General features: G+C 43.9%; 1 protein-coding gene across 1 annotated transcript in view; it reads right to left on the reverse strand.

Moving 5' to 3' along the window:
* Positions 1-5,326: 5,326 nt before the first annotated feature.
* inpp5d (inositol polyphosphate-5-phosphatase D) overlaps positions 5,327-18,617 on the reverse strand; it is a 55,360-nt gene continuing 42,069 nt past the window's right edge. Inside the window, exons 24-27 of the mRNA XM_034039241.3 lie at positions 13,548-13,641; positions 12,429-12,674; positions 9,067-9,554; positions 5,327-8,727 (exon numbers count right to left, since the gene is read on the reverse strand). Coding sequence (XP_033895132.2) covers positions 8,678-8,727; positions 9,067-9,554; positions 12,429-12,674; positions 13,548-13,641 — 878 coding nt within the window. The 3' untranslated portion in view covers positions 5,327-8,677. The remainder of the gene's footprint in view (positions 8,728-9,066; positions 9,555-12,428; positions 12,675-13,547; positions 13,642-18,617) is intronic.

Raw genomic sequence — 18,617 nt, forward strand, 5'->3', positions numbered from 1 at the left:
GGCAAGTGCCCATTATAAACCAGCCTGCCAGGCACGTGCCTATTATAAACCAGCCTGCCAGGCACGTGCCCATTATAAACCAGCCTGCCAGGCACGTGCCCATTATAAACCAGCCTGCCAGGCACGTGCCCATTATAAACCAGCCTGCCAGGCACGTGCCCATTATAAACCAGCCTGCCAGGCACGTGCCCATTATAAACCAGCCTGCCAGGCATGCACCCAATATAAACCAGCCTGCCAGGCATGTGCCCATTATAAACCAGCCTGCCAGGCATGTGCCCATTATAAACCAGCCTGCCAGGCATGTACCCAATATAAACCAGCCTGCCAGGCATGTGCCCATTATAAACCAGCCTGCCAGGCATGTGCCCATTATAAACCAGCCTGCCAGGCATGTGCCCATTATAAACCAGCCTGCCAGGCATGTGCCAAATATAAACACCCAATATAAACCAGCCTGCCAGGCAAGTGCCCATTATAAACCAGCCTGTCAGGCAAGTCTCCATTGTAAACCAGCCTGCCAGGCAAGTGCCCAATATAAACCAGCCTGCCAGGCATGTGCCCATTATAAACCAGCCTGCCAGGCATGTGCCCATTATAAACCAGCCTGCCAGGCAAGTGCCCATTGTAAACCAGCCTGCCAGGCAAGTGCCCATTATAAACCAGCCTGCCAGGCATGTACCCATTATAAACCAGCCTGCCAGGCATGTGCCCATTATAAACCAGCCTGCCAGGCATGTACCCAATATAAACCAGCCTGCCAGGCAAGTGCCCATTATAAACCAGCCTGCCAGGCATGTGCCCATTATAAACTAGCCTGCCAGGCATGTGCCCATTATAAACCAGCCTGCCAGGCATGTGCCAAATATAAACACCCAATATAAACCAGCCTGCCAGGCAAGTGCCCATTATAAACCAGCCTGCCAGGCAAGTGCCCATTGTAAACCAGCCTGCCAGGCAAGTGCCCATTATAAACCAGCCTGCCAGGCAAGTGCCCATTGTAAACCAGCCTGCCAGGCAAGTGCCCATTATAAACCAGCCTGCCAGGCAAGTGCCCATTATAAACCAGCCTGCCAGGCAAGTGCCCAATATAAACCAGCCTGCCAGGCATGTGCCCATTATAAACCAGCCTGCCAGGCAAGTGCCCATTGTAAACCAGCCTGCCAGGCAAGTGCCCATTATAAACCAGGCTGCCAGGCAAGTGCCCATTGTAAACCAGCCTGCCAGGCAAGTGCCCATTATAAACCAGCCTGCCAGGCAATTGCCCATTATAAACCAGCCTGCCAGGCAAGTGCCCATTATAAACATCTAATGTAAACCTGCCTTCCAGGCCTCTGTGTTTTAACTACAGTAGTCTTACCAGCTGGTAAATTAATAATTTAGTTTAGAGTAACCAACCTTGTTATTCTGTTACCAATATTTAAGACATAGGACGTTAATATAACTTCAGCTGACATGCCTGGTAAGTTTATTATATTTTGTATTATCATTTTTAACAGCAAATCAATTATACATGATGTGTAATTGAATGTTGTGGATCACTGTGAACAACTTGCACACACAGTACAGCACAAATACTATGCTGCTCATAAAGTGAATAATTAAAATATACGTTTGAACAACAAAACGAGACAAAGGTAGAGATTAAGCATCACTAATATTTGAAATGATAGCTACACTTAAAAAAAAAACGTTATATAATACAACTTAACAGAAGAAGATATTCATATTCATATTTAAGGCGTAACTCAACATATTTTAATGCCTTTGTGTGCATACGTTCTGTTAAAAACGGTGTATTTTGAGAAGATGAATAAAACATCCTACCTTTTTCATTCCAAATCTGTTCTGCAGCAAAACCTTGCCGCGCAGTTTTCAGTTTGAATGTGAGGGCGTGGAAACAGGCAGCTTTTGCCCTTAGAAGGCGTGTTTCCTTTGTGATGTAACTGAGGAGGCGGGTTTTCGCGGAGAGGTGTTTTATTACACTATGTAACACAATTTTTGTTCCTGGGTAGTAAGTGTTATTTCCTAATTGCTTATGCCTCCAAAGTATAGATAATGGCTATTATTCCCCACAAACTTTGCTTTTGTGACCAGGACAGTGATATTTTGAAATTTACCTATTTCCAATGAGAAAACGGGCGAATTTGTGTCTTTTCGTCAGAAAAAACAACATATGAATCCAAATTAACATGTATTTATACTAAAGTAATACAAAAATGACTACAGAAGATTTAGAAGTGAGTAGTTTTTCGAGATTTACGATTATACTGTAAATCACTTTCACGAATCAGCCCCCAAATGTAGTCTCCCATCATGTTCTCGTTATACTGTCCTTGGTAGCGGCATTCAAAGTCCAGTATATCCTGGTGGAAGCGCTCGCCTTGCTCCTCCAAGTACGCTCCCATGTTCTCCTTGAATTTATCAAGATGAGCATCAAGGATATGGACTTTGAGGGACATCCTACAGCCCATTGTGCCGTAGTTCTTCACCAGAGTCTCAACCAGCTCCACATAGTTTTCGGCCTTGTGATTGCCCAGGAAGCCCCGAACCACTGCGACAAAGCTGTTCCAAGTCGCTTTCTCCTTACTAGTGAGCTTCTTGGGGAATTCATTGCACTCCAGGATCTTCTTTATCTGTGGTCCAACAAAGACACCGGCTTTGACCTTTGCCTGAGACAGCTTAGGGAAGAAGTCTTGAAGGTACTTGAAGGCTGCCGACTCCTTATCTAGAGCTCTGACAATTTGATGTGCAGTGGTGGCATCAGCACCTTCCGGGGGTCCACCAGTGGCTCCCACTTGACGACGTTCCTCCCCACAGAGAACTCAGTCCGCTGTGGCCAGTCCCGCCTGTGGTAGTGCGCCTTGGTGTCCCTGCTGTCCCAAAGGCAAAGATAGCAGGGAAACTTTGTAAAACCGCCTTGGAGACCCATCAGGAATGCCACCATTTTTAAGTCTCCTATGACCTTGATGCCATCTCAGAAAAATGCAGATATGTATCCACTTAGGCAGCTGGAACTAAACTGAACTGGTGGGCTTAAGGCCCCTGTATTTATACTACTATTTATATTACTGGAAAGTTCTAGAAAGTTCTAGAAGTTACTCCAAGTTTACTCAGCACTGAATCTATCTGGAATGTTCTGTAAAATAGGTAAATTTCAAAATATCGCTGTCCTGGTCACAAAAGCAAAGTTTGTGGGGAATAATAGCCATTTTCTATACTTTTGAGGCATAAGCAATTAGGAAATAACACTTACTACCCAGGAACAAAAAAAAAAAAAAAAATTGTTACACAGTGTTATCTGCCTAAGAGGCAGACCTGCCTGCCAGTCGAAGTTCGGGGCAATCTTCTCCCCTGTGCGCGAGCACAGCCACACCCCCACATTTCTCCTAGGCAGAGATCTGCTCAGCCACTAATATATATGTGTGTGTGTGTGTGTGTGTGTGTGTGTGTGTGTGTGTGTGTGTGTGTGTGTGTGTGTGTGTGTGTGTGTGTGTGTGTGTGTGTGTGTGTGAAATCAGTTATAAAAATGGCTGTGCTAATCAAAACACAATAGGGACTAACTTAAAAGCCTAACTTGGATACTGGCACTTCCAAGATTAGAACAAATTAAAAAAAAATAGCTATGGTCCAGGAAGTTAAACAGAATATTATTTATTAAACACATCAGAATTCTTAAATAAGTAATCCATACATTTCTTTATTTTATTTTTGTAGAATAAACTACTGTGTTGTCAACTTGCTGTGTAAACCTCTATAGTTTTAAATGTGTACTTTAAAAAATGTGAATGCAAAATAACAAAATAATTTCATTGTTTCTGACTGGGACAAAAAATGCAAGGCTGAAAACTGGGACAATCCCAATTTTCCCGGACATCTGGTAACCCTAAATAATACTGTTTTTTTTTCTTCTGTCAACTAAGTTGTGCACATGTAGTACAATATTTGCCAAAGTTTGTTTTTGGTCATTTTTATGTCTCTTAACTCAGTACCTGAAAAGAAAGTTAACAGGTTAAAAAGTACTTTAGTAAAGTGACAGGTGACCGCAGAAACTGGGAGTCGACTAGTTGCACTTCCTGTGATTGTGAACTAACAGAAGTGCTGTTGCGGTTGTATATTAATGATTTCCGTTACATGAGAGCAGCTGTTATTTATTTCATGCTAATATTGGACTCAGCTTTTGCCAAGATAAAATTAGATAGTAGTGGAGGGAACCAACCAAGTAGCTTCGCTGCACCATCTGAAGGAAGATATGAGCCTCCAGTGCTTTCCCTCTGCTGGGTAAAGTGGATTTCCTATTGGCCTGGTGAGAATGGCTGAAATGTAATGCTGGCTCCAGGGATCAGCCAATTAGCGCCCCCCCTGGCAAATCAGCAAACACGACAGCGGCAGTGCTGGCTCCAGAGATCAACCAAAGTGCTGCCTCCCTAGCGCCTCAGCATGGCAACCATCTGGAATGGGCAGGATGGAGCACTTTACAGGGATCATCAAGTGGGCACCTCCCATCTTCTGTGTTTTGTCAATCAGCCCACAACACCTCAGGAAGGCTTGGCAGTGATGCTGGCATCCCAGCACCACTCCTCTCCATCCCCCACCCAACCCAGCCCTGTTTACTTACCTTAGCCATCCATTCCTTTTCATTGATGTTAACTTCCTCCATCGCCTCTCTTCTGAGGTCCCCAATCGGCATATAATGGCTGCAAATTCTTCTGAATTCCAAGTTGAGTCTTAAAGGTTCCCAGTGATTCAGCATCTACAACATGACCTGGTCACCCATTCTATACCTGCACTACTGTGTGTGAAGGAGTGTCTTCAAAGCTAATTCCTTCAAGCCCTTAGATTAGTCTGGTATCTCTTCAGTGGACTCTTTGTGTCCTTTTGGTATTGTGGTGACCAGAATCTATATGGAATTCTATATGGTAATATGGTATCACCAGTATTATACAACTTCATGTTAGCTTCCTTTGATTTGTACTTTACACTTTCGACTATACACCCAAGCGTTCTGTTTGCCTTTTTGATTGCTTCCCCACACTGTCTGGTTGCTGAACTAGTTTAGCACTGCATCCTTTAATGAATTGTACAATATTATCCAGCCCTTCGTTTTAGTCCATCTGAACATTAGCTCAGCTGCTCCATTGACTAACTACAAGATATATGACTTGCTTGCTTTCTTCTTATTTTCTTATCTGTAAAGGATACAGTAGCTCAACCCACCGCTGCCACGGGCCAGTCTCTGCATCATTAACATTTGTTTCCATTGCTGTTGTAGGGTAACACTTGAGTCATTCTTGCATGGGCAAGAAAAACAAACATTTTACAAAAGTAGAAGCAAATTCTATTTTATTGTGTACTATATGATATACAGGTGTTTATGTTTTTTCAAACAAAGCACATTCAATTATCAAACACACAAGAAAACAAGTAAAAAAAAACTAAAAAAAAACATACTACAGCTCTCCCGAACAATGCCACTGTTCGGGAGACGAAAAAAAAAAATACATTCAAAAACACTGAAAGGTTGAAATGCAGGTAAATGCAGCCAGTATCGCCTTGTTCTATGCTTTTAGCATCTGCAACACAAAATTAGATACTATATTTCCTTCATCAGAACTTGTCAAAGACAGCTTCTCGAATTTTAAATTTGAACCCTTTCCAGGATCCAGCAATATGATAGTCTGTCTGGTTTTCTCACAGGAAGTGAGGTTACCTGTTGCTATGGATAATTGCCAGCACTGTATTGACAAAAGAGCTGGAGACAAGCAGCAAGCATTATCAAATAATGTCCTCACAGATAAGAGGGTCTGAGGCGAATCCTGCCATGCTCTGCTTCAAGGAGAGACATATTCAAGCTACATTCTATGCCACATCATTTCTCTAAATCGTTCCAGTCTAATTCAGAGGTTGTTTAACATTTCTTGTGTGCTGGTAAGCAGCACAAGGAATGAGTTTGAAAATCATTGCGCATACACAGATTCCAATTATTTATAAGAAAAATAATGAGACTAATAGATCACACATAACTCTTAGACTGGTAAGTAGGAACTTTAAATGTAATGTCAAAGACACCAAACAGCAAAAAAGATTTGTTAGCAGACAAGCAAAAATTCAAGTTTAAAATACTGAAATATTACCCTCTCACTGGGTAATTATTTAGATATATGAAGGTTAGTATCCTGCAGTTAGACGGTTTACTAATTTTCGTATTTATAGGATTGCAAAACTTGGTGAAGATGTATTTCAAAGTTATTTTTCTGATGCCCCTTTTTCGTGTCCCGGCAAATATACTTTTTGAAAAAGTAGGACTCATTTTGAAATATAAGCATAGTTCGTGTTATAGTGTTAAAGCCTGAAAAACAACACAGACTCCATGTTTATGATTCCCTACTTCGTACCATAAGCTCTGCAGCTTTGGAGCAGAGATTCCATCGCTGCAATCAAAGTGCTTCAAAGAATAGACTGAGAAATTGGAGTGGAGGGAAGAAATTGAAAAAAACAGAAGAGAAGACGGAGAGTGAAACCAATATTAAGGCCTGTGTGTGTTATTATATATATATATATATATATATATATATATATATATATATATATATTAAAAGTATATGGAAATCTCATGATACAGCACTTGATTACTCATGATGATATGTCAAGATGGTAACTTTCCACCCTGACAGACTTTGTAGCTGGGCTACTACAATACATTCAGCTCAAGGGTTACTGTGAAGGAGGTTAAGTCCTGTGTGTCTCACAGGTAACTGCTGTTGTTAAAAGATGAGTGATGTTATACAGAGTGGCCAACAAGAATTCAGTATTTGCTGCATACTCTGTGGTTTGGGGCCACAGTGATCTCGTCAAACATGTTTAATCCATTATTACCCTTGAAGGCAAAAACATACAGCATAACACAAAGACATATAACATAAACAAAGTAACATTTTAAAAAAATATATAGAAATGTATACAATAAAAAAGCCAATTATTTGTGCACATCAATCTAAACAATAGCCTTAATGACAATATAAGCATTTCACATACTTTTTATTTTAATTTTATTTTGGCTGATAATTACCTTCGCCACCAGCATCATTTAGATTCCTTTCCTCGCCAGTTCACGGGAAAGTTCAGGCTTTTTGACTCACATTGCACTCTGACACAGGCAAAAGGCACCAAAATGCAATCGAAGTTAAAAAACCTTCCAAACTGTCCCTACCTAGTCCCCCTATTCACCATTTTACCAGACAGTGTTGGTGAACTCTATCCAAGCAGTGTGGCGAAAAAGAGAGGGAAGCCGTGGAGCCACAATACTGGACATACTTCAAAGAAAAAACAGTGCTATACAGATTTCAAACTTACAGTGTAACTTAATACCGTTACCCAAACTATTTTAATTGAAATCATTTAAAACATTTGTCTTGGCTAACTGAAATATTTACAGGCGCTCAATAAATCACTCTGGTGCCGGGTTGAAACTATATTTTGTCTCAAGAAGCTGCAAATTACATCATAAAATATTCTCTGTAAAAACAGTAGTCAAACAGATCAGTAAAATAATGGTTGTTTATCCCTTTTAAAAGTAATTTCAAGTATAATGACTCCCAGAAACAGGGCGACAATGTTAAAGCACAACTGAACATGCTATAGAGTTTATGATAAAACATATTACCTATGGATATAATCTGTCACCCAGACTTCAGTCAGAAACACTGGTAGCAGCCAGCCAGTTCTATGTATATAGAAGAGAGAGAGAGAGAGAGAGAGAGAGAGAGAGAGAGAGAGAGAGAGAGAGAGAGAGAGAGAGAGAGAGAGAGAGAGAGAGAGATACATACAAACATACATACATACATACATACATTTGTTTTGCGCTGACATGGGTTCTTCATTGAAAAGTCATGAAAGCTGTTGATTGTGTATTTAAACAGTGGCTGGTTGAGTAGGTAGGGGTACAATGGGCAGAGATTAACAGGTTTCATGGTGTTTCAATGCAGAATTCAAGTCAGCACATAAAGAAATGCGTTCTTCAAAAAGGTGAGTGATTTATTATCATTGAGAGGTGCTTGATTTAAAAAGAAGTACGCAGCTAAGCTACGTATGTTATCATGCGTATTGAGAAACTGGTTCACACTCCCAATTAAAATAACTAACTTGCTAGCTGCTATGAATATTTCTGATTATGTCTGGGTGGCCCAGCAGATTCAGTGATGTTTCAGGCTTATTCATACATCTAATATCACAAGGAAATAAGTGGTCAACACTGATTTATGATTTTGTTAATGAAAATATCAAAATAATTGGGGTTAGGTTGAAAAGGGTATCATATGATTTTAAACTCCACAGCATGTTCAGTAACACTTATCTGCTTTAAAATGTCAGTAACCCTGAGCTTATGGACTCATGCTAGTTTCAACCCCTGCTCCTTGACAATAATACTAAAAATGGATCTTCTGTTCCTTTCAAATCCAAAGCGGATGTCTGTGAGCATACAAGCATTGCAGTCGCTTGGGTTTGGCTTGTGCTCTCAATGGAAGGACACACTGCAGACATTCCTCAGTCAATTCAAGTCCCCGTACACTACTGTGCAAGAGCGATCTGTGGGGCACTGCCCAGTTTAATACCCTGTTCATGGGGAGAGGGAAAGCAGCTAGCCCTCTTATTCCAACAGGAGCGAAGAATCAGCAGCTCATCTAACAGGACGCCCCTTCTTGGCACCTGGGACTGGCTCCTGGTTCACTAGAGAAAAAGAAAGACAGCATTGAGCCTCATTTATATATTTCAACATGTTTTCTTCCTGATCGCCTCCATTTTCATGAGGAAACAAAACCAGGGGACAGGGAAAGCATAGTAGAGATGGTTATAAGTTTAATATATATATATATATATATATATATATATATATATATATATATATATATATATATATATATATTGGATAGAATGGTGGTGTCAGATCTGTCCCCATAGCATTGCACATCTTTTTTTTTATCTTTCATCCATAACTGTTAAACACTCAATAGTGCTGAATTAAGACATGCAGCCATTCAACCCACACTGCTTCAGTGCCTCCTCTACCTTCTTTGCTGACAGGCTGGCTTGGTCTCATTGGAGGGCCATCTATCCCACGTGGCTTGCCTTTATTATTTGGAAACTCTGAGCTGTCCCGGTAGTCCCTCGGTTTGGTAAGTGGGGATTCCGCTGGCCCTGCTCGACTCTTGGCTGGCAGGGGAGGCCGGGGGGTGGTCAACATGCCCACATCTGAGCGGGATGGGACCACTGGCTTCTTGGCGATGCAGGGGGGCTGGAGGGTGGAGGGGGTGGCTCCCTTGGTCTCTGAGCATGTGAAGGAGCGGATGCGGGGGGTTGGGAATGGGGGCTCTTCTTGGTTCTTGGGGAAGGAGAAGTGGGCATCAGGGATGGCCAGCACCTTGCGGTTGGCCCAGGGGGCATCCTGATCCTTCCGGTCGCGTGCTTTCTGCTTATGCCCCATCGAGCCGTACAGGGGGTTGTCAAACATCTCAGGCGGCTTCCCATCATCTGGAGTCTGGACAGATTGCTGAGAGCTGCAGGGATTGGACATACAATTATGAATTACTGTTAGTACGGTGGTAGTAGTGCATGTAAATACATACAGTGCCTTGCGAAAGTATTCGGCCCCCTTGAGCTTTGCGACCTTTTGCCACATTTCAGGCTTCAAACATAAAGATATGAAACTGTAATTTTTTGTGAAGAATCAACAACAAGTGGGACACAATCATGAAGTGGAACGAAATTTATTGGATATTTCAAACTTTTTTAACAAATAAAAAACTGAAAAATTGGGCGTGCAAAATTATTCAGCCCCTTTACTTTCAGTGCAGCAAACTCTCTCCAGAAGTTCAGTGAGGATCTCTGAATGATCCAATGTTGACCTAAATGACTAATGATGATAAATAGAATCCACCTGTGTGTAATCAAGTCTCCGTATAAATGCACCTGCACTGTGATAGTCTCAGAGGTCCGTTTAAAGCGCAGAGAGCATCATGAAGAACAAGGAACACACCAGGCAGGTCCGAGATACTGTTGTGGAGAAGTTTAAAGCTGGATTTGGATACAAAAAGATTTCCCAAGCTTTAAACATCCCAAGGAGCACTGTGCAAGCGATAATATTGAAATGGAAGGAGTATCAGACCACTGCAAATCTACCAAGACCTGGCCGTCCCTCTAAACTTTCAGCTCATACAAGGAGAAGACTGATCAGAGATGCAGCCAAGAGGCCCATGATCACTCTGGATGAACTGCAGAGACCTACAGCTGAGGTGGGAGACTCTGTCCATAGGACAACAATCAGTCGTATACTGCACAAATCTGGCCTTTATGGAAGAGTGGCAAGAAGAAAGCCATTTCTTAAAGATATCCATAAAAAGTGTCGTTTACAGTTTGCCACAAGCCACCTGGGAGACACACCAAACATGTGGAAGAAGGTGCTCTGGTCAGATGAAACCAAAATCGAACTTTTTGGCAACAATGCAAAACGTTATGTTTGGCGTAAAAGCAACACAGCTCATCACCCTGAACACACCATCCCCACTGTCAAACATGGTGGTGGCAGCATCATGGTTTGGGCCTGCTTTCCTTCAGCAGGGACAGGGAAGATGGTTAAAATTGATGGGAAGATGGATGGAGCCAAATACAGGACCATTCTGGAAGAAAACCTGATGGAGTCTGCAAAAGACCTGAGACTGGGACGGAGATTTGTCTTCCAACAAGACAATGATCCAAAACATAAAGCAAAATCTACAATGGAATGGTTCACAAATAAACATATCCAGGTGTTAGAATGGCCAAGTCAAAGTCCAGACCTGAATCCAATCGAGAATCTGTGGAAAGAACTGAAAACTGCTGTTCACAAATGCTCTCCATCCAACCTCACTGAGCTCGAGCTGTTTTGCAAGGAGGAATGGGCAAAAATTTCAGTCTCTCGATGTGCAAAACTGATAGAGACATACCCCAAGCGACTTACAGCTGTAATCGCAGCAAAAGGTGGCGCTACAAAGTATTAACTTAAGGGGGCTGAATAATTTTGCACGCCCAATTTTTCAGTTTTTTATTTGTTAAAAAAGTTTGAAATATCCAATAAATTTCGTTCCACTTCATGATTGTGTCCCACTTGTTGTTGATTCTTCACAAAAAAATACAGTTTCATATCTTTATGTTTGAAGCCTGAAATGTGGCAAAAGGTCGCAAAGTTCAAGGGGGCCGAATACTTTCGCAAGGCACTGTACATGCTACAAAGTTTGTGTATTTGACCTTTGTTAAATATTTTTCTGGGCTGAATTTAAAATGGATACAGTGGTAGCCGTGGCTACCCCTTTTAATGTGGGTTGCGGAAGCTTTACTCCCGGCAAGGATTCTTTTTTTACCATCAATGACCACCAGGTGGCACATTATATTACATGCACGCCCCCTAAAGGCCACAGGATGGTAGTCTATTACTGCAAGTAATTCTCTTAAACAATATAAATTAATTTGTTTTCTATCAGTTTGATTTGTCTATATTATAGTCAATATAATATAGAGTATATTGAAGTATATAACTATTGATTTACACAGTGAAACAGTGTTCGTATCTACACTTCCAATGGAAGAAGAATAGTAAACATTAACCTTTTTGTAAATCACCAGCTTACCAGCTGTTTTTAGATAGCTCTCTGTGCAGCGTTCTAGCAATCAGGATACAGTATATTTAACTTTTGGGAAATTGAAAAGAAAACATATAATATACTGCTGTATATATGCTGTATATATATATATATATATATATATATATATATATATATATATATATATATATATATATACACACACATATATATATATATATATATATATATGTATATATATATATATATATATATATATATATATATATATATATTTACTATGTCATAGCTATTTATGCTATACGATGGCTAACACTATTGACAAAATGTCATCATTAAATTTTAGTTTCCTACACTTAAGGGGGCAAATTCCCCACCTTATAGGTAGCCATCCGGGCAAGAAACTAGAATGATTGAACTAATCGCTTCTAACAGTGTAAATTTGATGTCTGTAAATGAGTGGGCACAATACCAATTGCTATGTTGTCTCTGTATCCTAACAATATCTAGACACTTTCAACTTCATGGCATGCGTTACAATGTTATTCCAGACACGGAACATACATCTCTTCTACACAAGGACAAATGTACCCCACTTTATCAATTCCTCGTTCCTCTGTCTCCTGAGGTTGGGTTTGAAACATCTTCCCGCCACTGCGTACTCTACAGCTGTGCTTCAGCACAGTGTTCTCAAGTGTGCTCCCAATATTTGTTTAACCTTTGCTGATCATACAACAGGACCCTGAGTTCAGAAAGGATGCACACCCCGGAGAGATATACACAGGAAACACTCACAAGTGCTCTCCAGGTTTTCCTGTTTGACTGTGGCTCGGCACCGTCTGACCAGTCTTCTTGGGAGACAGCGGGGATCGGGAGGGTGGGGGGGGGTCGCTGTGCCCACCTGTGCCTGGGGGGCTCTGTTTGGGTGGCTGGTCGTAGTTCCAGGAACCAGGGGGCTGCAGGTCTGGAGAACCACCTGCTTTCAGACCAACCCCCATGTAACTGGGGTTGCTGATGTCTGTCGGAGACAAGTGAGGTAACCTGGGGGAAAGGGGTACAGCTTTATCAAACCCACACAATTCAAACCTGTTACTGATTATGGGCATTCTCAAGCGGGATGCAAGTGGACATTTAAAAGGATCTGCAGGAAGAAAACACTGAGAATGCATCATTTTAAATAACAGACAAAGCCATTCATTAAGAATTCAAGTTAAAGTGTTTGTTAAAAACAGACTTGCATTGAAAAGGTCCCTACCTCCTCACCTAAGATCATTTAAGGTATGGTTGTCAAAGCCTAATGTCAATTGGCGTCTGGGAAAGCAGCCATCAGAGGTCACGATTGTTTACCTCTCTGAGGTGCTTACCTGCAGTAATATTACAGATATGAAGTCTAAATCTCAAAAGCTTTCAGGTGGTTCAACAAATGTGGCTGATAACAGTTCATTTTTATTATACAACACCACAATCAAAGTTGACCAGTAAAATGAAAGAATACAGCTCTGCAACAATTGTGAATTCAAAACAGTACAGTACATTATTATTATTATTATTAGGGATTTATTATTTTATTTTATTTTTTGCTGCTTATGTTTTCCACTTTTTAATAAACTCCTATTCTTTGAAGGAGAAAAACACCCAGTTTTTACAAAAACTAAAACCAAACAACTAAACAATATCATTCATATTAAATACTTGTAGGTTGTTGGTTTCTTAGTTTAGTTGAGTAAAGACTGGAGAAAACATGGCAAATGTAAACTATATTGTGAACTGATTATAAACCCATAAAAACAAATGTCATTGGCAGTGGGTTTGGCTTTACTTCTGTTTAAACAATTTGAACTATTAGCTGTCTGAAATTGTAAATGAGTGTCACAGTCATTGACATGTCACTGCATTTCAATAAAAAAGGCTTACTTCACAGCTCCATGATCAGGGCCCCATGTTGATTCACGCATCACAGTCCCCAGCTTCTGCACTGCAGCATCGTCCCTCTCAATCTTCACGAAGTCTGTACAGAGAGGGGCAGAGGCAGTGATACTCAGCACAGTCTACACACAGGAGAGGCAGAGGCAGTGATACTCAGCACAGTCTACACACAGGAGAGGCAGTGGCAGTGATACTCAGCACAGTCTACACACAGGAGAGGCAGAGGCAGTGATACTCAGCACAGTCTACACACAGGAGAAGCAGAGGCAGTGATACTCAGCACAGTCTGCACACAGGAGAGGCAGAGGCAGTGATACTCAGCACAGTCTACACACAGGAGAGGCAGAGGCAGTGATACTCAGCACAGTCTGCACACAGGAGAGGCAGAGGCAGTGATACTCAGCACAGTCTGCACACAGGAGAGGCAGAGGCAGTGATACTCAGCACAGTCTACACACAGGAGAGGCAGAGGCAGTGATACTCAGCACAGTCTGCACACAGGAGAGGCAGAGGCAGTGATACTCAGCACAGTCTGCACACAGGAGAGGCAGAGGCAGTGATACTCAGCACAGTCTGCACACAGGAGAGGCAGAGGCAGTGATACTCAGCACAGTCTGCACACAGGAGAGGCAGAGGCAGTGATACTCAGCACAGTCTGCACACAGGAGAGGCAGAGGCAGTGATACTCAGCACAGTCTACACACAGGAGAGGCAGAGGCAGTGATACTCAGCACAGTCTGCACACAGGAGAGGCAGAGGCAGTGATACTCAGCACAGTCTGCACACAGGAGAGGCAGAGGCAGTGATACTCAGCACAGTCTGCACACAGGAGAGGCAGAGGCAGTGATACTCAGCACAGTCTGCACACAGGAGAGGCAGAGGCAGTGATACTCAGCACAGTCTGCACACAGGAGAGGCAGAGGCAGTGATACTCAGCACAGTCTGCACACAGGAGAGGCAGAGGCAGTGATACTCAGCACAGACTGCACACAGGAGAGGCAGAGGCAGTGATACTCAGCACAGTCTACACACAGGAGAGGCAGAGGCAGTGATACTCAGCACAGTCTGCACACAGGAGAGGCAGAGGCAGTGATACTCAGCAGTCTGCACACAGGAGAGGCAGAGGCAGTGATACTCAGCACAGTCTGCACACAGGAGAGGCAAAGGCAGTGATACTCAGCACAGTCTGCACACAGGAGAGGCAGAGGCAGTGATACTCAGCACAGTCTGCACACAGGAGAGGCAGAGGCAGTGATACTCAGCACAGTCTGCACACAGGAGAGGCAGAGGCAGTGATACTCAGCACAGTCTGCACACAGGAGAGGCAGAGGCAGTGATACTCAGCACAGTCTGCACACAGGAGAGGCAGAGGCAGTGATACTCAGCACAGTCTACACACAGGAGAGGCAGAGGCAGTGATACTCAGCACAGTCTACACACAGGAGAGGCAGAGGCAGTGATACTCAGCACAGTCTGCACACAGGAGAGGCAGAGGCAGTGATACTCAGCACAGTCTGCACACAGGAGAGGCAGTGACTGACATGTTTTTTATGTTGACTTAATTCCTTCATGTGACTTTACAGAGTTGACCAGAAGTACAGTATTGAAGTATCTGCAAGGAGTGCTTGATAAATATTTTTCTCTAAAACAGCTTCAAAATAATTTATCATAAAAAACCAAATCAACTTTACCATTATGTGTGTGTTTTTCATATAGGAAAATCTGAAACCTATGGAATTATAGCAGTATATATTAGGCAAGGTTTACTGGGATTAATTTGTTAGCACCATATACTTTAACCTTCTTGTGCATGAAGGTATTATTGAATTGTGAATTGTGGTTTGTCACACTTGAACAAAAGTTATTGTATTTCTTGCTCTTATTGTATTACTTGTATTGTAACACTTGAAATGTATTTGCTTACAATTGTAAGTCACCCTGGATAAGGGCGTCTGCTAAGAAATAAATAAATAATATTGAATTTGTAAAAGCAAAATAAGAATTAATATTAGGAGTCATAGGGACAACCCACATTTTCATACAATTTGTTTATTTTGCATAGTTTGTGGAGCTGCAGTTTCTCCTCCTGCCTCACTGCTCTTACCGTACGGTTTCTCCTCCTGCCTCACTGCTCTTACCGTACGGTTTCTCTCTGTGCCTCACTGCTCTTACTGTACGGTTTCTCCCCCTGCCTCACTGCTCTTACCGTACGGTTTCTCCTCCTGCCTCACTGCTCTTACCGTACGGTTTCTCCTCCTGCCTCACTGCTCTTACCGTACGGTTTCTCCTCCTGCCTCACTGCTCTTACCGTACGGTTTCTCCTCCTGCCTCACTGCTCTTACCGTACGGTTTCTCCTCCTGCCTCACTGCTCTTACCGTACGGTTTCTCCTCCTGCCTCACTGCTCTTACCGTACAGTTTCTCCTCCTGCCTCACTGCTCTTACCGTACAGTTTCTCCTCCTGCCTCACTGCTCTTATCGTACGGTTTCTCTCTGTGCCTCACTGCTCTTACTGTACGGTTTCTCCCCCTGCCTCACTGCTCTTACCGTACGGTTTCTCCTCCTGCCTCACTGCTCTTACCGTACGGTTTCTCCTCCTGCCTCACTGCTCTTACCGTACGGTTTCTCCTCCTGCCTCACTGCTCTTACCGTACGGTTTCTCCTCCTGCCTCACTGCTCTTACCGTACGGTTTCTCCTCCTGCCTCACTGCTCTTACCGTACGGTTTCTCTCTGTGCCTCACTGCTCTTACTGTACGGTTTCTCCTCCTGCCTCACTGCTCTTACCGTACGGTTTCTCCTCCTGCCTCACTGCTCTTACCGTACGGTTTCTCCTCCTGCCTCACTGCTCTTACCGTACGGTTTCTCCTCCTGCCTCACTGCTCTTACCGTACGGTTTCTCCTCCTGCCTCACTGCTCTTACCGTACAGTTTCTCCTCCTGCCTCACTGGTCATATCGTACGGTTTCTCTCTGTGCCTCACTGCTCTTACCGTACGGTTTCTCCTCCTGCCTCACTGCTTTTACCGTACGGTTTCTCCTCCTGCCTCACTGCTCTTACCGTACGGTTTCTCCTCCTGCCTCACTGCTTTTACCGTACAGTTTCTCCTCCTGCCTCACTGCTCTTACCGTACGGTTTCTCCTCCTGCCTCACTGCTTTTACCGTACAGTTTCTCCTCCTGCCTCACTGCTCTTACCGTACGGTTTCTCTCTGTGCCTCACTGCTCTTGGCGTACGGTTTCTCCTCCTGCCTCACTGCTCTTACCGTACGGTTTCTCCTCCTGCCTCACTGCTCTTACCATAAGGTTTCTCCTCCTGCCTCACTGCTCTTATCGTACGGTTTCTCTCTGTGCCTCACTGCTCTTACCGTACGGTTTCTCCTCCTGCCTCACTGCTCTTACCGTACGGTTTCTCCTCCTGCCTCACTGCTCTTGGCGTACGTTTCTCCCCCTGCCTCACTGCTCTTACCGTACAGTTTCTCCTCCTGCCTCACTGCTCTTACCGTACAGTTTCTCCTCCTGCCTCACTGCTCTTATCGTACGGTTTCTCTCTGTGCCTCACTGCTCTTACTGTACGGTTTCTCCCCCTGCCTCACTGCTCTTACCGTACGGTTTCTCCTCCTGCCTCACTGCTCTTACCGTACGGTTTCTCCTCCTGCCTCACTGCTCTTACCGTACGGTTTCTCCTCCTGCCTCACTGCTCTTACCGTACGGTTTCTCCTCCTGCCTCACTGCTCTTACCGTACGGTTTCTCCTCCTGCCTCACTGCTCTTACCGTACGGTTTCTCTCTGTGCCTCACTGCTCTTACTGTACGGTTTCTCCTCCTGCCTCACTGCTCTTACCGTACGGTTTCTCCTCCTGCCTCACTGCTCTTACCGTACGGTTTCTCCTCCTGCCTCACTGCTCTTACCGTACGGTTTCTCCTCCTGCCTCACTGCTCTTACCGTACGGTTTCTCCTCCTGCCTCACTGCTCTTACCGTACGGTTTCTCCTCCTGCCTCACTGCTCTTACCGTACGGTTTCTCCTCCTGCCTCACTGCTCTTACCGTACAGTTTCTCCTCCTGCCTCACTGGTCATATCGTACGGTTTCTCTCTGTGCCTCACTGCTCTTACCGTACGGTTTCTCCTCCTGCCTCACTGCTTTTACCGTACGGTTTCTCCTCCTGCCTCACTGCTCTTACCGTACGGTTTCTCCTCCTGCCTCACTGCTTTTACCGTACAGTTTCTCCTCCTGCCTCACTGCTCTTACCGTACGGTTTCTCCTCCTGCCTCACTGCTTTTACCGTACAGTTTCTCCTCCTGCCTCACTGCTCTTACCGTACGGTTTCTCTCTGTGCCTCACTGCTCTTGGCGTACGGTTTCTCCTCCTGCCTCACTGCTCTTACCGTACGGTTTCTCCTCCTGCCTCACTGCTCTTACCATAAGGTTTCTCCTCCTGCCTCACTGCTCTTATCGTACGGTTTCTCTCTGTGCCTCACTGCTTTTACCGTACGGTTTCTCCTCCTGCCTCACTGCTCTTACCGTACGGTTTCTCCTCCTGCCTCACTGCTCTTGGCGTACGTTTCTCCCCCTGCCTCACTGCTCTTATCGTACGGTTTCTCTCTGTGCCTCACTGCTCTTACCGTACGGTTTCTCCTCCTGCCTCACTGCTTTTACCGTACGGTTTCTCCTCCTGCCTCACTGCTCTTACCGTACGGTTTCTCCTCCTGCCTCACTGCTCTTACCGTACGGTTTCTCCTCCTGCCTCACTGCTCTTACTGTACGGTTTCTCCCCCTGCCTCACTGCTCTTACCGTACGGTTTCTCCTCCTGCCTCACTGCTCTTACCGTACGGTTTCTCCTCCTGCCTCACTGCTCTTACCATACGGTTTCTCCTCCTGCCTCACTGCTCTTACCGTACGGTTTCTCCTCCTGCCTCACTGCTCTTGGCGTACGGTTTCTCCTCCTGCCTCACTGCTCTTACCGTACGGCTTCTCCTCCTGCCTCACTGCTCTTACCGTACAGTTTCTCCTCCTGCCTCACTGCTCTTATCGTACGGTTTCTCTCTGTGCCTCACTGCTCTT

This window comes from Acipenser ruthenus, chromosome 17, assembly GCF_902713425.1.
Source record: "Acipenser ruthenus chromosome 17, fAciRut3.2 maternal haplotype, whole genome shotgun sequence".
In the NCBI taxonomy this organism is placed as follows: domain Eukaryota; kingdom Metazoa; phylum Chordata; class Actinopteri; order Acipenseriformes; family Acipenseridae; genus Acipenser; species Acipenser ruthenus.